The 19841-nt window shown below is 39.6% G+C and overlaps 1 protein-coding gene across 6 annotated transcripts in view; it reads right to left on the minus strand.

Annotated features, from left to right (window-relative positions):
• Positions 1-19841, minus strand: part of BOD1L1 (biorientation of chromosomes in cell division 1 like 1) — a 60636-nt gene that overhangs the window by 18746 nt on the left and 22049 nt on the right. For all 6 annotated transcript variants that reach the window (XM_033213771.1, XM_033213769.1, XM_033213770.1 and 3 more), the window contains 7 exons: positions 12189-18324; positions 10365-10429; positions 8815-8899; positions 5162-5205; positions 3788-3848; positions 1726-1796; positions 715-784 (listed from right to left, as the gene is read on the minus strand). In XM_033213771.1, coding sequence (XP_033069662.1) covers positions 715-784; positions 1726-1796; positions 3788-3848; positions 5162-5205; positions 8815-8899; positions 10365-10429; positions 12189-18324 — 6532 coding nt within the window. The remainder of the gene's footprint in view (positions 1-714; positions 785-1725; positions 1797-3787; positions 3849-5161; positions 5206-8814; positions 8900-10364; positions 10430-12188; positions 18325-19841) is intronic.

Consider the following 19841-nt stretch of genomic DNA (forward strand, 5'->3'; position numbering starts at 1 on the left):
TTAAATTGCTACCAAATAATATAAAATATAAATATTTCATTCTTTCCTCTTCATTCTTTCTCATGTAGTCATTCAATAAGTATTGAACTTCTCCTTTATGTCAAGTATTAAAGGTCAGTGCACTGTTCAACATGATAGTCACTAACCACATGTGGCTACTGAAATATAAAATAATTAAAAAACAATTAAAAATTCAGTCTTTTGTTTCCACTGACCACTCTCAAGTGCTCAACAGTGACATGTGGCTAGTAGCTTCTGTATTAGACAAAATGAATGTACAACACTTCTATTATTGCTGTTCTACTAGAGGGCACCATTACAGACCATGAGAAAATCAACAGTATGAAGCACAGAAGGGGTGTTAGAGGCACTTTGGAACTAAAGTGCTTCACTAGCTCTGTAGGGCATCTGCTTATGATACAAAATACAGACTGCACTGGCACCTGGCTGGGCCCCGGGGTGTGGTTCCAGAGAGAGTCTATCTTTGTCTGAGATCCAGGGGTTGGGTCTTCTGCAGGAAACAATCTAGTTTCTAGACTGAGGTCCAGAAAGGACCCTGGAGGTATCAAGCCAGTCTAGAAACAAATTAGTCTCAAGACTTGTGAAGTAGACAGTTACTATCCTCAAAAATTCTCTATGTTTTTGGCTCACTCTTTTGGATATAAAAATAATACGATTTTCAAAGATGTCTAAAACAGAAACATATATAAATACCCAGTTCATCTTCTGAAGAGAGATAATGCTTTCTTTTTCTTTTAGGCATATGCCTTTCTTCCTCTTCAACCTGGAATTAAGAATGACTAGATCAAAGGCCATAGAATCTTGATTCAAATAAACTGAAATGGGGGCACACTGTATTAGTTTCTAACCTTTGGAATAAGTTGACATACACATTTTAAAAAAATCTAGAACACTTGGCCAGGCGTGGTGGTTCACGCCTGTAATCCCAGCACTTTGGGAGGCTGAGGCAGGTGGATCACGAGGTCAGGAGATGAAGACCATCCTGGCTAACATGGTGAAAACCCATCTCTACTAAAAAGAGAGAAAAAAATTAGCCGGGCATGGTGGTGGGTGCCTGTAGTCCCAGCTACTTGGAGGCTGAGGCAGGAGAATGGTGTGAACCAGGAGACGGAGCTTGCAGTGAGCAGCGTTCATGCCACTGCACTACAGCCTGGGCGACAGAGCAAGACTCCATCTCAAAAAAAAAAAAAAAAAAAAAAATCTAGAACACTTGATATTTAGATTTGGATTAGACTAATTTTGTAAGCTTTAGTCTTTTTTTGGGTTTGAATGTAAATTCATACAAAACATGCTATTTCTAGCTACATACTGTATTTCAATAACTCTAAAACACATGTTTAAAAAATTATTTATCATTTCACCATCTCTGAAGTCAAGCTATGTATATCTTACAACTGATGGCATGTCATAATTAGTAGTATTTTTCTGCTTAGTGGCTGATTAAACATGAACTTCTTATGGTTGATGAAGGTGCATGAAAAACCATTCTGACTGTACAACATGGGCACTTCCAGACAGCCCTGAGAACTGCTATTTGCTTAAACATTGAAAGGGCATATACAGGTAAAAGTGACATGTGGAACTCTTAGTATACCATTAATATTTAATTTATACAAAGAAGTAAAGCCTTTCTAAAGCCCTTCTTTGTGCACAGTGAAAATATTATGTATAAAATATCAAACACTTGAGTTTATTAAAACGCACCTCTTTAGGATCTGCTTCAACACTGTGACTGCTTATGGCTTCTGCATTGTCTTTTCTATCACTGGATATCTCTGAGTAATAAATACAAAAAAGAAAAAAAATCTTAAATATTTTTATATTCCAATACTTATTGTAGGTATGTGTTAGGGGGCTGGGAGAAAACTGAGTGAGTAACTTTACTGAGTATCAGCTATATACAAGGCATTGTGGTAGATAGTTCACAAATGATTTTTGATGGGATCCTCCACACAACTCCGTCAGTTAAGTTCTCTTTCTTCCTCCACTTGTAGATGTGAGGGAACGGGGTTCAAGGAGGTCAGTAACATGTCTGGGGTAACGACGCTGGACTTTACACAGAAGACTTCAAGGCCCTTCCCCCCAGTTTGTGTAGCAACACAGTATTAAGAAGCATCAATGAAAACAATGAATCACTGCACCATAATCATCAGGCTAACAAACATTCTCCAGTCAAACAATACCAAATACGGAGATGGTATGGAGTGACAACTGGTACACTACTTGGGGTCAATTTAGTACATGCAGTAAAGTTGAAGAGGTGCCTATAACTGAGCAATTCCATACCCAGAAATACAAGTACACTACATATACACTGGGAAAGGTAGGAGAACATACACAGTAGCACTCTTTGTAATTGGGAAAAGCTTCAAAACACCTACATGTGCAAAATAATGTACAAATGAGGCAAAAAATACTAACTGTGGTATATTCAAGAGCAATGAAAATAATTAGAGTTAATACAAATCAACAGAACAAAATCTCAGAAAACTGCTAAATGAGCAAATAAGGTGGGGAGGGTTTATGTAATGTGAGACCACATTTTTTTTTTTTTTTTTTTTTTTTTGAGGCGGAGTCTCGCTCTGTCGCCCGGACTGGAGTGCAGTGGCCAGATCTCAGCTCACTGCAAGCTCCGCCTCCCGGTTTACGCCATTCTCCTGCCTCAGCCTCCCGAGTAGCTGGGACTACAGGCGCCCGCCGCCTCGCCCGGCTAGTTTTTGTATTTTTAGTAGAGACGGGGTTTCACCGTGTTCGCCAGGATGGTCTCGATCTCCTGACCTCGTGATCCGCCCGTCTCAGCCTCCCAAAGTGCTGGGATTACAGGCTTGAGCCACCGCGCCCGGCGAGACCACATATTTATCTGAAGAAGGCAACATATGTTACATATTGTTTATGGACCTATATATAACTAATGCATAATAGTGGTTCCTTTTGGAGTGAGATTAAAGGGAAAGAGATTGGGATTGGGAAGGGGTAAATGGGGATTCCACCATAACTAAAATTTTTTAAAAGGTATGTGAAGCAAATATACTGAATTGTAAGATAGGGCAAAACGAGGTTGGGGGCACATGGGTGTTTATTACCGCTTTACTTTTGTTTGAAATATGGTATATGTTATAAAAATAACTGTATAAGTAAATAAGCCTCTTTTCCCACTCTTACAATAGAAAATTAACAAAATTAGTAAGCATCAAGAAAATTCTATGTTCTGTTTGAGAAGGAAATTATCTGTCCAGAGTTGGCAGCCTGCACAGGTTGTTTTGATTTGGATTAGACTAATTTTGTAAGCTTTAGTCTTTTTTTGGGTTTGAATGTAAATTCATACAAAACATGCTATTTCTCACCCCCTCACCCCTGGGAGAAGACCCTCAAAAATGTGACATCCTTGATATGCCACCATCCTAAACTGTCTGTCAGAAGTTAACACATTTCACAGTTGGGTACTTGCAATCCACAGGAGACTATGTGTTTTGTATTCATGTTGGATTGAGTCAACTGTGAGATTAATGGCAAAGTTCTAGTAGCTATTTAAAGTGAGACATCACTTTTAGGCTGTATGGCTTGGAATATAAGTCACCTGGCCTAAGACTCGTTTTCCTCAACTATAGGAGTGATGCTGTTAACTATCACTTTACTGAATTACTATGAATTCAATGAGAGAAAAATATGTAAAATAATTAACACAAGGCCTGGTATACAGACCACACTCAATAAATGGCAACTATAATTAATATTAAAACTATGGCTATGAAATTCATTAACTTACCTCCTTTGTTATAAGATTTGCTATGAATTTCTTCATTTGTTCTGAAGTCTGAATTTTCAACCTAAATATATAATATAAAAGATATTTATGGATAGTCTTACAAAAAATGTAAAGGCTAAAAGACAGAGAGAGGAGAGAAGGTAATTTACATAACCTGGCTATCTGTACAAATGCCAAAAGGAATTGGGGTACATATTCTTTTTAATTTCACCCAGAAGCTCAGAAGCACGCAGCATCTTCTTTTTGAAAAGGTTTCAGTTTAACAAATTATTGTGCTTATTCTTTCTGTCCTTAAAGCAGCCAATGGCAAAAGAGTAAGAATAAATAAGAGAAATATCCTATAATATCCTAAGTCCTGGCCACAGGCTTTTGTACATATTTGGAAAGGACATTTATGCTCGACTGGGGAAAAGACAGCTGTTGGTGGACTCTGGGGACTGAGGTAGGATGGAGAACATGCCACCTGGCTTGGTAAGCTTCAACCCCATTTAAAGTCTTTTTAACTTTTAAAATTTATTTTATTAAAAAAAAATTATTTTTAGAGACAGGGTCTTGCTATGTTGCCCAGGTTGGACCCAAACTCCTGGGCTCAAGTGATCCTCCCACCTCAACTTCCTCAGTAGCTGGGACTATAGGCCATGCCACTGTGCCCAGTCAAAATATTTTTAACTCTTGGATGGCAAACTTGAACCACACCAAGTGGTGCTTTTCTCTTTCTTCTTATTCAGTATATGGTGTATGAGTTTCTAGCTACAAAATAGGGTGGTTGATGAGGAAGTACTCTGATTCCACGGTTCACTGATAGTACCCCAATTCCTCTAGGGGCATTGGAAAGAATGCAGTTGTCTGCACATTTGGAAACATTTTACAAAATGTTCACTCCTGGTACAACACGAGGTTCCTTATAAATACATTAAGACAGAAAGCCCAAAAGAAGACTCTTTCAAGAATGAAAGGGATTATGAGAGCCACATCTGGGAAAAAAAATACAGACACATAGCAGTTACAGGTTAGTATGTTGAGAAAAGTTGTCTAAAAACATAAAGTGAAATTTAATTCTCAAACTAAAATCTATTTTGTCTATAGCACCAGGATGATTTAAGACATCAAAATCCAATTTTCAATCCTGTTATAATAATAAACAATAGAAAGTTCAGAGTTCTTCGTCAGTGGGTATAGGTGAACATGGAAAAGAGCTAGTGAAAGATGCTGTCAGGATGCTGAACTCAAATGAAGAGTACATTACCAAATGCCTCCTGGCTCCTACAGAAATATACACGTAACCCCTCCAGATGGCTCCTCCTCAATAGCTCTCCAAAAAATAAAAAAAAAAATCCAATAACCACAAAAATCAAAATCATTACAGTGACTTACATTTAGTGATTCATTCACCAACAAAGGCTCCTTCTGGAGTTCAGCTGTTCAAAAACAAAAATGAGATGTAAAGAAATTGAGTATTGTTTCTGAAATGTAGAGAAATAAATTTGAAGATTTTCAGGATAGGGAACCTATCCTATGTCACCAAGTGGCTTAGTTGCCTTCATAAATTATAACATTCTGACTACTTATTTCCCACAATCAATCCATGTTGTACTACCAGAAACTACTACCAGAAAAAGACAACAGAAATTAATGTTGACTGCATTTTTATAATAATGGCAGTGGTATATTAAATCACTGTGGTGATTTAACTATGTTGGTGATCTGAAGCTTAGAAAAAAAGTAAAAGACCTTAATGTAGCTGTTAAGCTGCAGTATAACACTGGTTCATTTAAAATAATAGCGTCAAATGAAAAGTTAGATCCTATCCCCTCAAACAGCAATGGTCTGTTTATATTCTTTGGAAACATGAAGTACAAAGTCTACTGTTTCTACTCAACAATGACAGAACACACATTTTTCTTTTAAACAACTTCCTTTTACGTAAGTAGATCTCTTACTGAACTGTACCTAAACACAGTAAAGCTATCTGAAATATAGCTGTGGGAACAATGGACTTCAGAATCCAAAAATGTTAGCTTCTTGACAATTAACAAATGAGACGTTAATTATTTGTAGTATAAACACCCATGCACATTTTAACTAATGTATCTGTCCAAGTTTTGAATAGGTTAGTCATCTTGAGGGTTTTAACATGCCAGCATAAATGACTTACCAAGTCTTGGTGTGGTCTTCCAGGACTGGCTGACACTTCTTACAAGGCTTCGAGACCCTTTCAGATGGTTTTGTGTAAGAAAGTCCTCAACTGCTCCCACTCCCCAAACCTCCCCAGATAAGTCATGGGTGAGATTTATATGCACTATTCACTTAATCTGAATCACTCCACATCTACTGCCCTTCTCTTTGCCTTGTACACCTAATGCATACCTACTGATTACTCAATATTTAGCCCTAAATGAGTAACAAGTACTTATAAAAATTCAAAATGTATACGGGTTGAGCATCCCAAATTCAAAAATGAGAACTCTGAAATGCTCCAAGAATCTGAAATTCTTTGAGTGCCAACATGACTCTCAAAGGAAAGGCTCAATGGAACTTTCAGACTTTGAATTTTTAGATATGGGATGCTCAATGAGGTGTAATGCATATTCCTAAACCCTAAGAAATCTGAAATTCTAAATACTTCTGATCTCAAACCTTTTGGATTAGGGATACTCAACCTGCATATTTTTTGACCCTCCCTCCCTCAATCCAATCTTATGAAAATACCTGGTAAAACACATGTAGTGATATGCATTATGGAAGTTTGTTGCAGCCCTGTAACAGTAGAAACCCTGAGACTACTAAAAGATCTAAAACTGGTATTAGGGACGATTATTTAGCTATTAAAACAAAGAAGTGGATCTGTATATGCTGATAAAGTAATGATGGGTGCCTGCAATATATGGTCGAGTGAAAAAAAATTCTAGAACAATACAAATATAATTTTATTGTACTGAAGGTGGTTACTCATAGGGAGTGGGAAACTTTTCATGCATTTCTGTATATCTTACTTTCTATAATAAAAGGAGAAGGGTGAAGGAAGAGACTGGTTGAGCCAACACAAGTCTTCCCTGAGGTCTTACCTCAGGGAAGCTGACTCCCACAGTCAAGTAAGTATCTTTATTATATACCTTATTTGCAGGTTGATTTCAGTGAATGACTTATTTCCATCTGTCATTTCCATGTTGATTTCCCTAGTACTCACAGGTAGCAGACTTGATGTTTGTCAGGGAAATAATTTAAAGAGCCAATCCAACTACAGTAGACATTACAGTTGCCCTCCTGGCACCTTTCCCAAGAGCCCAGACTGTGGTCTGGAATACCAAGTGGATCCAGGAACAGAGCACCTGACTTAAGTCAACTAGTAAGCTACATTCCTCTGGTCACAGTAATTAGTTTACAACCAAAATCACCCTGACTGTTTATTCCACCTGACTTGCATGGATATTTTAACATTGTGGAAAAAAATGGAGGACCAGCTTAAATTTGGTCACATACTCTATAGTTTCTAGTACTTAAAAAAAATATTGTGGGAATCAGAAGAAAACACACAATCATGTTTGCAATACGAATTAGAAATAATTCCTCACTATCACAGTTCTTCTCATTTCCATTTCCTTAAGCCAGTATGGTCCAGCCTCTCTGGGGAATTCCTGAGGCTTTCCATCAAGGAATCCACAAGGGCCAAACTAACATTATTTGTCTTACAGACTCATGAGTGCTCAATGGAATTTTCCACAGGCCAAGATGTACCCATAATTATTTGCAAAGGCTACTAAAACCCAACCATCGGCCGGGTGCAGTGGCTCACGCCTGTAATCCCAGCACTTTGGGAGGCCAAGGCGGGCGGATCACAAGGTCAGGAGATCGAGACCCATCCTGGCCAATATGGTGAAACCCCGTCTCTGCTAAAAGTACAAAAATTAGCTGGGCATGGTGGTGTGTGCCTGTAATCCCAGCTACTCAGGAGGCTGAGGCAGGAGAACAGCTTGAACCAGAGAGTCGGAGGTTGCAGTGAGCCAAGAATGCGCCACTGTACTCCAACCTGGCAACAGAGTGAGACTCCGTCTCAAACAAAACAAAACTAAACTAAACTAAAACAAAACAAAACAAAAACAAAAACCCAACCATCTATCTGTAATGCTGGATTTTCTTCATTTACTTTAACCAAAACAATAAATAGCAACAGGACTGAATGTGAAAACAGATATGAGAAACAGCTGTTTTTTATTAAGCCAGACTTAAAGGGATTTGCAAAAATGCAAAACAAGGTCACTTTTATCACTTAATTGTGTTGTTTTGGAAAATCTAGCTATTTTTCATGAAAAAAGAGTTAACTTATAGTGAGTTAATTATATTGAATTAATAGTGACTTAATATTTACTCTTCTCAATTTTAATTTCTTATTTGGCAAATGTCAATAGGTATAAGCCATATAACAAAATCTCTTTGGGGTCGTCGGTAATTTTTCAGTAATTTTTGGTCCTTGAGACCAAAACGTTTAAGAGCTCCTGCCTTTATCCTTTCTGATACTGAGGCTCTCCCTTAAAATCTGTAGTCCACAATGAAGAATGTTGCAGAGAGAGACTGAGAAGAGGTTATATAAGCTGAGAGTAGTTTCTGTGCAGCCACTGGGGCAAAAGCCTGAGCAAGAGACAAGAGCAAATGGTGTAAAGTGGGTACTTAGGCTCAGACTAGCCTTTTGGAAGTGAGCTGCAATAGTGTCTGGAGACAGGCAGGGGTATGGAGAAACACTGCTGGGATAGAGCAAGCGTTTGCTCCAAAACAACTTTCGTTTTGCATTATTATTTGGAGGTAATCAGATTTAAACAATTACCCTACGTAATGCTGATTGACATTTCATGAGGAAAAGTGTATGTTAAAAATAAGATAGTAAAGAATTCTCCCTAATCTATTTTAAAAAGTGAGAGGCAAATTAATATAGACTGTATGTTATTATGCATCAACTATTGATTTTTAGAAAGGTAAAACCACATGCAAGGCAAAAACAAAAACAATGTCAACAACCACTCTAAGGAGCTCACCTATTCCACTTGGCTTTCCCCCACACAGACTTTCTGGTGGTGCCAGAATTTCACGATTTTTCTCTTCCTCTGAAGGCACATAAGCCTAAAAAATCCAAAGCACCGTAAATATAAGTTAACCGGGGTTTTTACAAGAAGACTAACCTCAAGTGAATTAAACAAAAAACCCTAGCATCCTGAAACAATATAAAAGCCTACTTTTAAGAGTACACAAAACTTAAAAATAAATACATCAAACTTTAAAAACCAAGCAAGTAAAAAATCAATTTAATTTCGTATTTCATCCATCAATGGGTCTTCTATTGCTTTAAAGGTAAAACCCCCAACTCAGCACACCACACAAGACTCTTCCTGATGGGCTCCCACTGCCTTCCAGGCTTAAGTCTCACCACAGCTCACCGTGAACCACTGCAGTGCCTGAGACACACCACGTGCCCTCCTGTCTCTCTCTAGAACACAACATTCTCTTTGCTTAGAAGGCTCTTTCTCTTCTGGGAAATTTCCATTCTACTTTCAAAATTCTATTTCAGTGTCCTCCTTTCAAGCCCTCCTGTCTACCTTCCCATTGCTCCTGTTGGGCAAGTTGTGTTTCCTCTGTGGTGTTCATAACCCCCATGTTCACTGCCGTCTTGTCACATATACTTGGTTGGTGCCTTGAGATCAGGCTAGAAAGAGGATATGGAGACTAAATTGTGTAAGCACCAAAGCCATGCTTAAAAAAAAAAAAAAGATTTTATTGGCCAGGCGCGGTGGCTCAAGCCTGTAATCCCAGCACTTTGGGAGGCCGAGACGGGCGGATCATGAGGTCAGGAGATCGAGACCCTCCTGGCTAATACAGTGAAACCCCGTCTCTACTAAAAATACAAAAACTAGCCGGGCGAGGTGGCGGGCGCCTGTAGTCCCAGCTACTCGGGAGGCTGAGGCAGGAGAATGGCGTAAACCCGGGAGGCGGAGCTTGCAGTGAGCTGAGATCCGGCCACTGCACTCCAGCCTGGGCGACAGAGCGAGACTCCGCCTCAAAAAAAAAAAAAAAAAAAAAAAAAAAGATTTTATTCTAAGCATGATGGGAAGCCACTAGAAATTTTAAGCAGAGCTATGACAGGGCCTAGGTTATGTTTCTAAAGACTACCTGCAGGGCTGTGTGAATCACACTGGAGGAGGGCTGGAGCGAAATAAGCCTAATGGAGAGGCTACTGAAGTAGTGGCTTAGCCTAAGGTGGTGACTGTAGAAACAGAAATAGATGGACTCATGTTATATTTTGGAAATGGAACCTGTAAGAAATGGCGATAAATAAAACGTGGGATGACGGAGAAACTGATGGTGACTCTTATGTTTCTGGCTTGAGTAAATGGAACTGATGATGGCACTATTTACTAAGATTACTGAGGTTCTTAGCTTTCTCCCCCACAGAATATGACAATAACAACACTAAGTGTCATAAGTACAATGAGAACAGGAGCTACATATCACGTAAGTATAAATATGTGTATATGTGACGAAACAGTATTTAATCACTTACAGTTCAGCACAGCTGAATTATAAGCCATACCTCCATTTTCAAGTTGGCTTTCAGTTCCAATCCTCCCAAAACATTCAATGGAGACTCTTCATTGCCTAATAAAATTCAAGCCATTTAGTACAATTTAAGAATTTGCTTGCAAAATACATCCGGGGTCAAAAGTAATGGAATGTGGTTATCTGACATGCCGTGCCACCTTCCTTTTCTGATTTATTTTGCTGTCAGTAGAAAATGACCAAAAGGAATATGTTGTATAAAAAGAATCTGGATGAAAGGCAGGGATTACTTGCTCATTTTGGGTGAGTGAAATTCTTGTTTGCAGAGTAAGATAACTGCCCAGAAAGAATGACAAAAGTATTATCTGTGGAGACATCTTCATTTCCAAGTAATTTTCTGCAGTGATCTCCATCAAGTTTGTCCTTAAAAATATTCTGAGTCACTAAGGTCTATTCTCAGTAAAGGTGATTTATTAACAGATTCACTTTACTTGCTTCACATTGAACACAGAAATATTGAACACAAAGTTAAACTGTGAGGTAGACAAAAAGAAAATAAAATTTTGTCAGGTGGAGAGATTCAATTCTACTGTGGTCTTGCCTCTTTCCTATATCCTTCTGCAGATTGTGTAGAAGCTTCTGTAGAAACCCTTCTATTTTCACTTCTTCAGGAAAAAAAGAGGGATGAGTAATTGTAGCAATGATTGAGTCATAAAAACTTCTGAAGCATTCAATTTACTCTAGGCTAAATTCAACAGAAACTTGTAAAGTTACTTGTTTCAACCCTTGGAGCATTTCTTAAACTCTCCTAAGTCTCTATAATGAACAAGACTAAATCTATTGGCCTCAGTTTCCTGAGACTGGGTTAGCTGATGGCTAAGGTCTGTTTCAGTTAAAAGTCCAGGATGCTACAATTTATACAGCCAGAGTGGAAAAGAATTCCTCTGCCCCTTCAAGTCCAGCGCATAAGGACCCTTTGGTTCTTACAGCATCCTGCGCTTAATACCATTCTATGCAATTGTCACGCTTTCAAGTGTCACTGTCCACTTAAAGTATCTGAAGTTGGATGGTATAAGGCATGACTGATATAGTATCCTTGAAAGTTATTAACTATTTCTAAAAGACCAGCACTGTCCAAAATCTATCAGCAGGGAAAAATGTTTCCTTTCACTTTCAAATATATTCTAAACTAGAAACTCATTTCACCTGAAAAATAAGCTGTTAAAAAGAATAATGTGCTCCCTTGATTCAAAGGAACCAGCAGACTGAACAAATACATACTGCAAACCTATAATCAGATGAGGGTTGGAATCATGTTTGCCTTTGTATTGTGATCCCATCTAATTATCCCCATTTTATACAAGAAATGGAGGCTCGGAAGCTTTTTATCTTCTAAAAGTCACCCGAGGACCATGAACACTATTTAAATTTTCTGACTGTATTTCCTCATTTGTAAAATGAGGGTGGTAAAAAATGTATATATTGCTTTCATTGGGTTGTGGTAGGGTACTCTTCCTTTTGATTGACAAGAAACCTGTAGGTCAAAGAGGTTTAGTAAGTTGCAGCAGTCATGTAAATAACATGTGGACTTCCCATGCCTCAGCCTCCTGCTTTTTCTCTCCCCACACATGAGAAATGGGCCAGAGGTTTTAAACTTTTAAACAGAAGTACCTTTTAGAGAAGTTTGACCTTCAAGTTTGATGAGTTATTTTGCAACATTATGATATGAGAAAAAAATTTATAGATATTTCATCTTTCTGGAACCAAAACCATCTTTTGGAAGACTGTCCTAAATGCACTCTGTTGTACAATCATCCTTGTAAAATGTTAAAATTTGCAATTAGGTACAGATTCTCACCTATGTCACACACATTTTCTTCAGAAGACACAGTAACCATTACGTCTCCTTCCTCAGGGAATGATTTCCTTGTGCTGTTACCATCTCCTGTTTTCTCAGCAGATGCTTGATCAGTCCATTTGCCACTATAATCACTCTTTACAGTCAAGTCCTGCTCACATTTAGGAGCTAACAGAGCTACACTGTAGGTAGCTGGAAGGATCATTGTGTGGGAAGGAGCAAATTTTGATTCTTGGCCAGTAATACATTTGGTGGTACCAGTTTTCAAGTTGTCTTCAGGCCCCTGCTGCTCAGGAGGAAGAAAGGAATGCTCAGCCACTGTGCCTTGAACAGGTGGCATGTCATCAGCTTTTATAGCACCGGTATTTACTGCTGCCAAATAGCGAACACTGACAGAGGGATCCTTAACTGTCTGCCCAGACATCTGTTCTGGTCCTCTCAAGTGGGCAGGTGAGTTAGCATTCCCCTCTAAGCCCCTTCCTGCTGAATAACTTGCTGTGCTACTGCCCCCTGCTGTCCCTGTCTCTGGGCTCTTATCTTCTTTCTGAAGGGAGTTCAACAATACCTTCTTCTCTTCTGCATTTATGCGGTGTAAAGTGCTCTCTTGCTGTCCTCTTCCTACAAATGGTCCTACTTCGGGGCACTCCTCGCCATACTTCTCTTCCTTTTCTGCACAAACAGCACTTGGATGGCCTTGCCCTGCAGAGGGTTTGTGGACTGATGGCCCGTTGTGCCCCTCCTCACTGCTCACGGTCAACACGGGACCCAGTTCTTTGCCTCCCCTGACTGGCCCAGGACACCGACAGTTATTCTCAGCAATTAGGCTGGACATGGGGACCTTGTGCTTGCTCACTTCTGTGGCTGACAGGTCACCATTCCCTTCTGGGTTGTCTGCAGTCAGCTGGTTCTCTTCATGTCTGTCAATGCTGGCAGAAATTGGCACACATTCTGCTGTGCTGGTGGAGATGATGGCAGCATCGCTCAAGTCTTCCACTCTTGTGATGGTCAGCCGATCTTCATCCTGGAGGACAGCACCAATCATGACTGCTTCACACCCTTCAGAGGTGCTTGTGGAAATCATGGCAGTGTCACTCATCTCCTCTGCTGGTGTGACTGAGGCGTGGCCTTCCTCCTGAGGGACAGCACTGGACACTGGGCCCTCACAGTCTTCCACCGAGCTCGTGGAGATGATGGCACTCCCGTCTTTTTCTTCCATGACTGTACCAGCTCGCTCATTTTCACTTTCAACAACTACACCGGAAACAGAAGCCTCACACTCTTCTGCTATGCTAGTGGAAATGAGAGCACATTCATCCTTCTCCTCCTTGCTGGTTGAGGCAAGAGGACTTTCAGCTTCTGGGGAAGCACTGGGCATAGGCCCCTCAAAGTCAGCGGTGCTTATCAAGACTGGACCTGTAGCCCTTTCTTCCACTGCTGCTGCAACTGGCTGGAGACTTTCAGCACACTTGATGGTTGTTGCACTGGAGATAGGCACTTCAAATTCTTCCCCTATGCTTGTGGAAATCATGGCACACTCATCTTTCTCTTCATTTCTACTGACAGTGAGTTGGCTGTTATCTCCTGAGACTGCACTGGGCATGGGGGCCTCAAATTCTTCTGTGTTTACTCTGGTACCTTCCATGTTTTCTTCAGTTCTCAGAGCATTTGAGTGACCTCCTTCCACATCTGTAATTGCGCTTACCTGAGGGGTGTAATCATTTGTGGTACTGGTGGAAATCATCAAGGCTTTGCTTTGATCTTTACCCCCAGCTAAGCTATTTTGGTTGGTAATATCATCACTGGCTGTAGTTGCCATGAGGCCATCACACTCTTCATTTTCTACAGAGGTGATGATGTCCTCATCTTCTTTTTCACTTGGTGATGTGTGGGCAACTTCACATTCTGGGACTTCACCAGATACAAGAATATCGTAACTACCCCCTACCAGGCCAGTGGAAATAGTGGTATCTTCAACTTTTTCGAGCTGACAGTCACTTTGATCAGATGCAGCACTAGTCATAGGACCCTCACAACCTCCTGGAACTGGTGTCACTTCATCCTTTCCTGAGACTGCACTGGTCACACTGCTTTCTACAATCCCTTTTGCACTGGAGCAGATATCTGTGTCTTTACTTTCTTTCTCTGTGCCACTCATGCTGTCAACATTATTTTCATTTGCATTCATGATGGCAGCTCCAGCCTCAGCTTCCACATGCTCTACCACAGTACCAATCTGACTGTCCCCTTCTGCACTTTCACAAATCAATACCCCTTCACTTTCTTCTCCTAACCCTGTACAAGTTGAAGCATGCCCAATTTCATTTCCTCTTCCAGTACTAGTCACAACACCCTCCCCTTCCTCGTCTTCCTCTTTTGCGCCTGTGCTAGTCACAATGCCTTCATCATCACAAGGACCAGCAGCAACTAACGGTACATTAGTGCCTTCTTTGGCTACTGTGCTGTCCATCGCACTCTCTCCATTTTCTTCCGATTCAGAACTTATAGCAAAACCTTCACTGCTATCTTCTGAACCTGTGCAACTTGCTGGCCCCTCTCCATCTTCTGTTATTCCTGTGCTGGTGACTGCACTCTCACCTTCTGTACCATCATTCACAGAACCATCTCCTTCTTGACTGGCACTTGTTCCTGGTGGTGCATCATTATCTCCCAGGGCAACACCTGCACCTGTAACCATGCGTTCCTCCCGGGGCCCTGCTCTGGTTACTGAGCAGATCACAAAGTTACCACTTCTGCCTTCTGCTCCTGTACATGTCACAGTGCCCTCTGTTTCTTTTTTGGGACCCATTCTCATATTTCCCTGGGAGCCATCCACCTCTTCACTGCTTATAGATCCTGCTCTTATTTCTGTCCCAGCACTTGTAACTGCTCCATCACTTTCAACTTCACTAATAAAAGTAATAGTTCCTTCAACTATTTCTGAGTCTCTACTTGAAGAACCATCACATTTTTCTTCAGAGCCTGCACTGGTTACAGCATCATCCTTTTCCTCTGTCACAACGCTATTTACATTGGCTTCAATTTTAACTGCATGTACAGCCAGCAGGTCTGCTGCTCTGTCCTCAGATTCAGCCACAGCACATTCCCCACTTTCCCCTTCCTTAGTGCTTGTGAGGAAGGTTTCACTTTCAGCAAATCCTTCTGTGACAACAGCCCCGCCTTCTTCAGCTGCAGCAAAAACAGTGCATTCACTGGCTTCTGCACCAACATGAAGAGGATTATTTCTGGAATGTGTTCCTATTATGAGGCCTTCATCTGCCTCAATGCTGGTGCAGGGTAAAGCCACCTCACTCTCTCTTGTTTCTGAAGAAGTAGTTGTGGCAGGCCCAGCCTTCACTGGACTTAAGGTGACATCTTTGTCCTTCCCTTCAGTACTAGTGGCAACAGAAGTCTTTTCTGCTCTCCCAGGCCCAGTTGCCACATCCTCAGTTTGTCCATTTCTTTGGTGCAAAACAGAGGGTGCAGAGCCACTTCCAGCACTGGTGTCTACCTCACTGTTTTCATTCCTTCTGTCAACATCAATTGATATGTCTTTCACTTTACCTGGGCCTCTTTTATGCTTAAGTTTGATAGGTTCAGCATATTTTTCTGTACTCATGCCTACAACGTGATCAACAGCAATGCCATCCTTCTTGCCATTTTCTACTGTTGCTTTAACTGTCTGCTTTAAATTGGGCTCTGCATTTAAGTCACTTTCTTTCTTGGCTATGTCCACTAAACCACCTTCTTTGGTAACATTCTCATTTTCCACAATCATGCCCGTTAACTTGCTTGCAAGAGGCATGATTACCTTTCCTTGTTTACCATCCAATAAAGTAGCCTGGTGACCTTCTGGAATGTGTCTTTTGCTAGTGACGCTTGCTTTTGCTGGTGTATCTACTGTGAAACCTTCACCACCTTCTTTGCTGTCACTTGTCTTAAGGACTTCTGATTCCCTAACAGTCAGACTTTGATTAGAGAGAGCAGAGTGATCTACAGGGGAGGTGCTAGCTGTGCCACCTTCCAAAACAGTTCTTTTGTCAAACACAGGAATTATATCTGGATCATAAGAGTCCCTCAGAGGCACAACAGTCACTAAACTTAAGGATGGAGAGGAGTCTAAATTTGTGGAATGTTCAAGAGCAGCATCTCCTTGAGCAACATGTTCTTCAGCAGCTGTGTTTTTCAAATTCTTCTGTACCCTATCATTTTCTGATGGGGCACTCAGTAACATTCTATGAACAGTTTCAGAATCTATATTCACTTCATTAGTTCCTCTATGAATGGGTTCTTTCTCCCCAGGATTGAGTTTGGACACAGCACTTTGGATATGCATTTTCTTGGTCAGGGTGCTTCTATGGTCGGCATGCTTTTCAGAATTACTATTAACTCCTGTTCCACGGCCTGGCTTATAAGCTGGAGCTGTTGTTTTTGAATCTGCTGTGCAAGTTCTCAATTCGTCCTTTAGAACTGTGGCAGAAGTTTTTTGTTTCATATTTTCAGAGTCAATGTCTTGCTGAGAATTATTATTGCGGCTGTCTTGGGTTTTAGATACTTCAAACACATTTTCAACACCTGGCTCAGAATCAATTTCCATTGGCTCTTGTTCAGGGATCAATGTCGTATCACCACTCTTTTTTGGTCTCTGAAGGGAAGAACCGCTGGGAGTGCTCAAAGTGTTTGCTGCTAGCTTTTCTTCTCCTTTAGTCATTTCTTGTGACAAGCTTCCTCTCCGATTTTCACAAAATCTTCTGCTTAATTTCTTTTCCATGAGTGAACTATTACCTCTGGCCTTTTCATGATTACTGTCAATTTCTTTACCATCCTTGTCATCTGCCTTATTTTCTTCCTTCTTTTTTATGTCTTTACTACTATGTTTCAAGCTTCTGCTTTTGTGGCCATCTGACAACTTTCTCTCAAGCCTAGTGGAAGTGGAGTCTTTATCACTCTTATATTTCTCCTTTGCTATGGGTAACTTGGTTCTGTGACTAGAATCCTTCTGTGTAGTATGTGCCGAAGAAGAAGCAGCCTCTAATACAGGTTCAACACCAGTTTCTTCAAAAGGTTTGTCTTCAACTTTAGACTTTCGCTGTTTTTCTGAGTCATTTTCTTCTGTGTTCTTCTCCTTGTCTGGTTTTGGAGTGGCTGCCTGTTTAGTGACACCTTCTTGTAATTCTGTTTCTCCAACTTTTAACTGTTTGCCTTGACTTTTTGATTTAGACTTCAACACAAGTTTCTCTTCTAACAAGCTCTTTGTTCGTCGTTTCTCCTTGTGCACAAACTCTTCTGGTTTCAAATTACTATCCATGTTAGTGGAGTCCATATCACATTTATCTTCCGAATAACTTTCACTTCTTCTCTGTAATGTGATACCATGTTGCTTGGAACCCAGAGAATCTTTCTGAATTTTAGAATCACTTGACCTTCTTGATTTGTGCTCTGCCTTAGTTTTTTCAGCTGACAAGCGTCTCTCTTTTTTGTTGTTTTCTTTACGAACATTCTCATCTGTTTTTATAATATATTCAGAAACTGGCTTTCCATCTTTGCCTAATACTGATAATTTCCTTTCATTCCTATGTTTACTTTTTCGTTCGGCTTTATCATCTGAAGAAAGCTTTGTTTGTTGACTTTGCTTTTGAATATTTTCCTCTACCTTTAAACCTTTCTCAGAAGAGTGAAGCTCAGTCTCATCACCTGTTTTATGCATACAATCACCTTTATATTTATGTTTCACAGGCAATTTGTCTTCTGATGGAGTTTTCTCTCTTTCAGTCTTCTCCTTGGAGGATTTCACCTCTTTCTTAAGTAGGCTTTTCAAATGTGGTGTTTCAGAATCATCTTTCTTTAGATGTTTTTCATTTTTAAGTGTGCTTTTCTGTTTCTGGGGCTCTTCGGTGCAAACTTCTGCACGTTCTACTTGCCTTTTTGCATCTCTTGTGTCAGTCTCTTCCTGTGCCCCCTCCATGATAACAGGGGTAGATGTCCGTCTTTTATGTTCTCTTTCTACTTTGGATTCATTTTTGTTTTCATCAACTACATGCAAAGACTCTGAAAGTCTCCGGACAGGTTTACTTGGTTCACTTTTTGCATGAACATGCTTCAGCTCTTTTGAAGAAGACATTTTTTCCTTTTCACAATGCTGAAAGAAAACAAAGATTAAAATATGAGAAATACCAAAATCAATCTTTAGATTCAAATGTAACATTTGGGTGCACTAATATGTTGAGTGCTGTCACATATGTAACATCTCACTTAATTCTTGCAAGCAGCCTGTGTAGGTGTCAAAAACTCACCTGATTTTTAAAAATAGATATTATTAACTTGATTTTAAAAAGCTAAATTCCTCAAAGAACTAACAGGAGTTTACAACAACCACATTTCACAATAAAAAAACTAATTCTAAACAATATGAACACAATTTTATGAGATTACTTCTCATAGAGATTTATCACAAAATAAAGTTAAATACTTAAAAATATGCCATTAAACCATCAGGAAATTGAAGCTCAGCATGATTCTATAACTTGACACTCAGGCCTCAAGTAGGTGTGTTAGAAATGAGCTTAGATTATTTCATTCCATGTCTAGTACTCCTTCCAGTATATCACAGGCACTGATTTGTCTATGAATTCTTCAATTCTGAATCACTAGAGCTCACTAATGCCCAGTACTCAATAATAAATACAAGCTAAATAAATGACAGTCCAATGTCCTTTACAGTCAAAAACATAATACATGAAGGCAATTTAAAATTGAAATACACTGAAAGATAGATTTCCTATATTTTGATTTAGAAACCTGAATTATGCATGGAAACCTCATGAATTTAGGCTACTTGTACAACATTCTATACATGAAGCTTCAATGTACACAATAACTCATAGTAACCATATCATATATAACATATGCATATGTTTATGTATTCAAAAAAGATACTGAGACAAGAGCATCTAAACCTTCCTCCTGGCCCTGTGGGTTGGCCCTAAGTAGGTGATTAATATTAATGAGGGGATGTTGACTACATCTACTTCAATAAAGACCCACTGACTACTAGCTATAATTATTCTTATGCAAATAATGGGCCAAAGTTCTCAGACAGACCTTTGTGCCTCTAGGTCAGTGTAACACTGCATCTCCTTAAATGTCAACACAAAGATTAATGTATTTCTACTAATAATAGAGTCCAGGTCATAACAAGACCTTATTAAATAGCTTAAAATTAAATTCCTCAAAGAACTAACAGGAGTTTGCATCAACCTAACTTCACAACAAAAAACTAATTCTAAACAATGTGAATACAATCTTATGAGATAATTTTTTATAGAGAATTATCACAAAGTTAAATCTTTAAAAATATGTCATTAAACCATCACTATATATTTCTAAATACACCTTTAATTTCTGAGTAAATAAATTTATGTTTGCTGATGATAAACAAATAATCACTAAACTATTACTTTTTCCCTCTGGAAATAGTAAGATATTTTAGCTACAGAACTATAGATAATGTGGCTTTGTAAATAAGAATTTTAAACCAGTGCAAGCAAAAGTTTGTCCCACGAAAATAATCCTGAAAGGGGGAAGAAAACATTGTACGTTGGTTTTACTGTTTAAAATGATCAAATCTTGGAAACAACCTAAGCGCTAAAATATAAG

This window comes from Trachypithecus francoisi, unplaced genomic scaffold (assembly GCF_009764315.1).
Source record: "Trachypithecus francoisi isolate TF-2019V2 unplaced genomic scaffold, Tfra_2.0 Lachesis_group1, whole genome shotgun sequence".
Classification (NCBI taxonomy): domain Eukaryota; kingdom Metazoa; phylum Chordata; class Mammalia; order Primates; family Cercopithecidae; genus Trachypithecus; species Trachypithecus francoisi.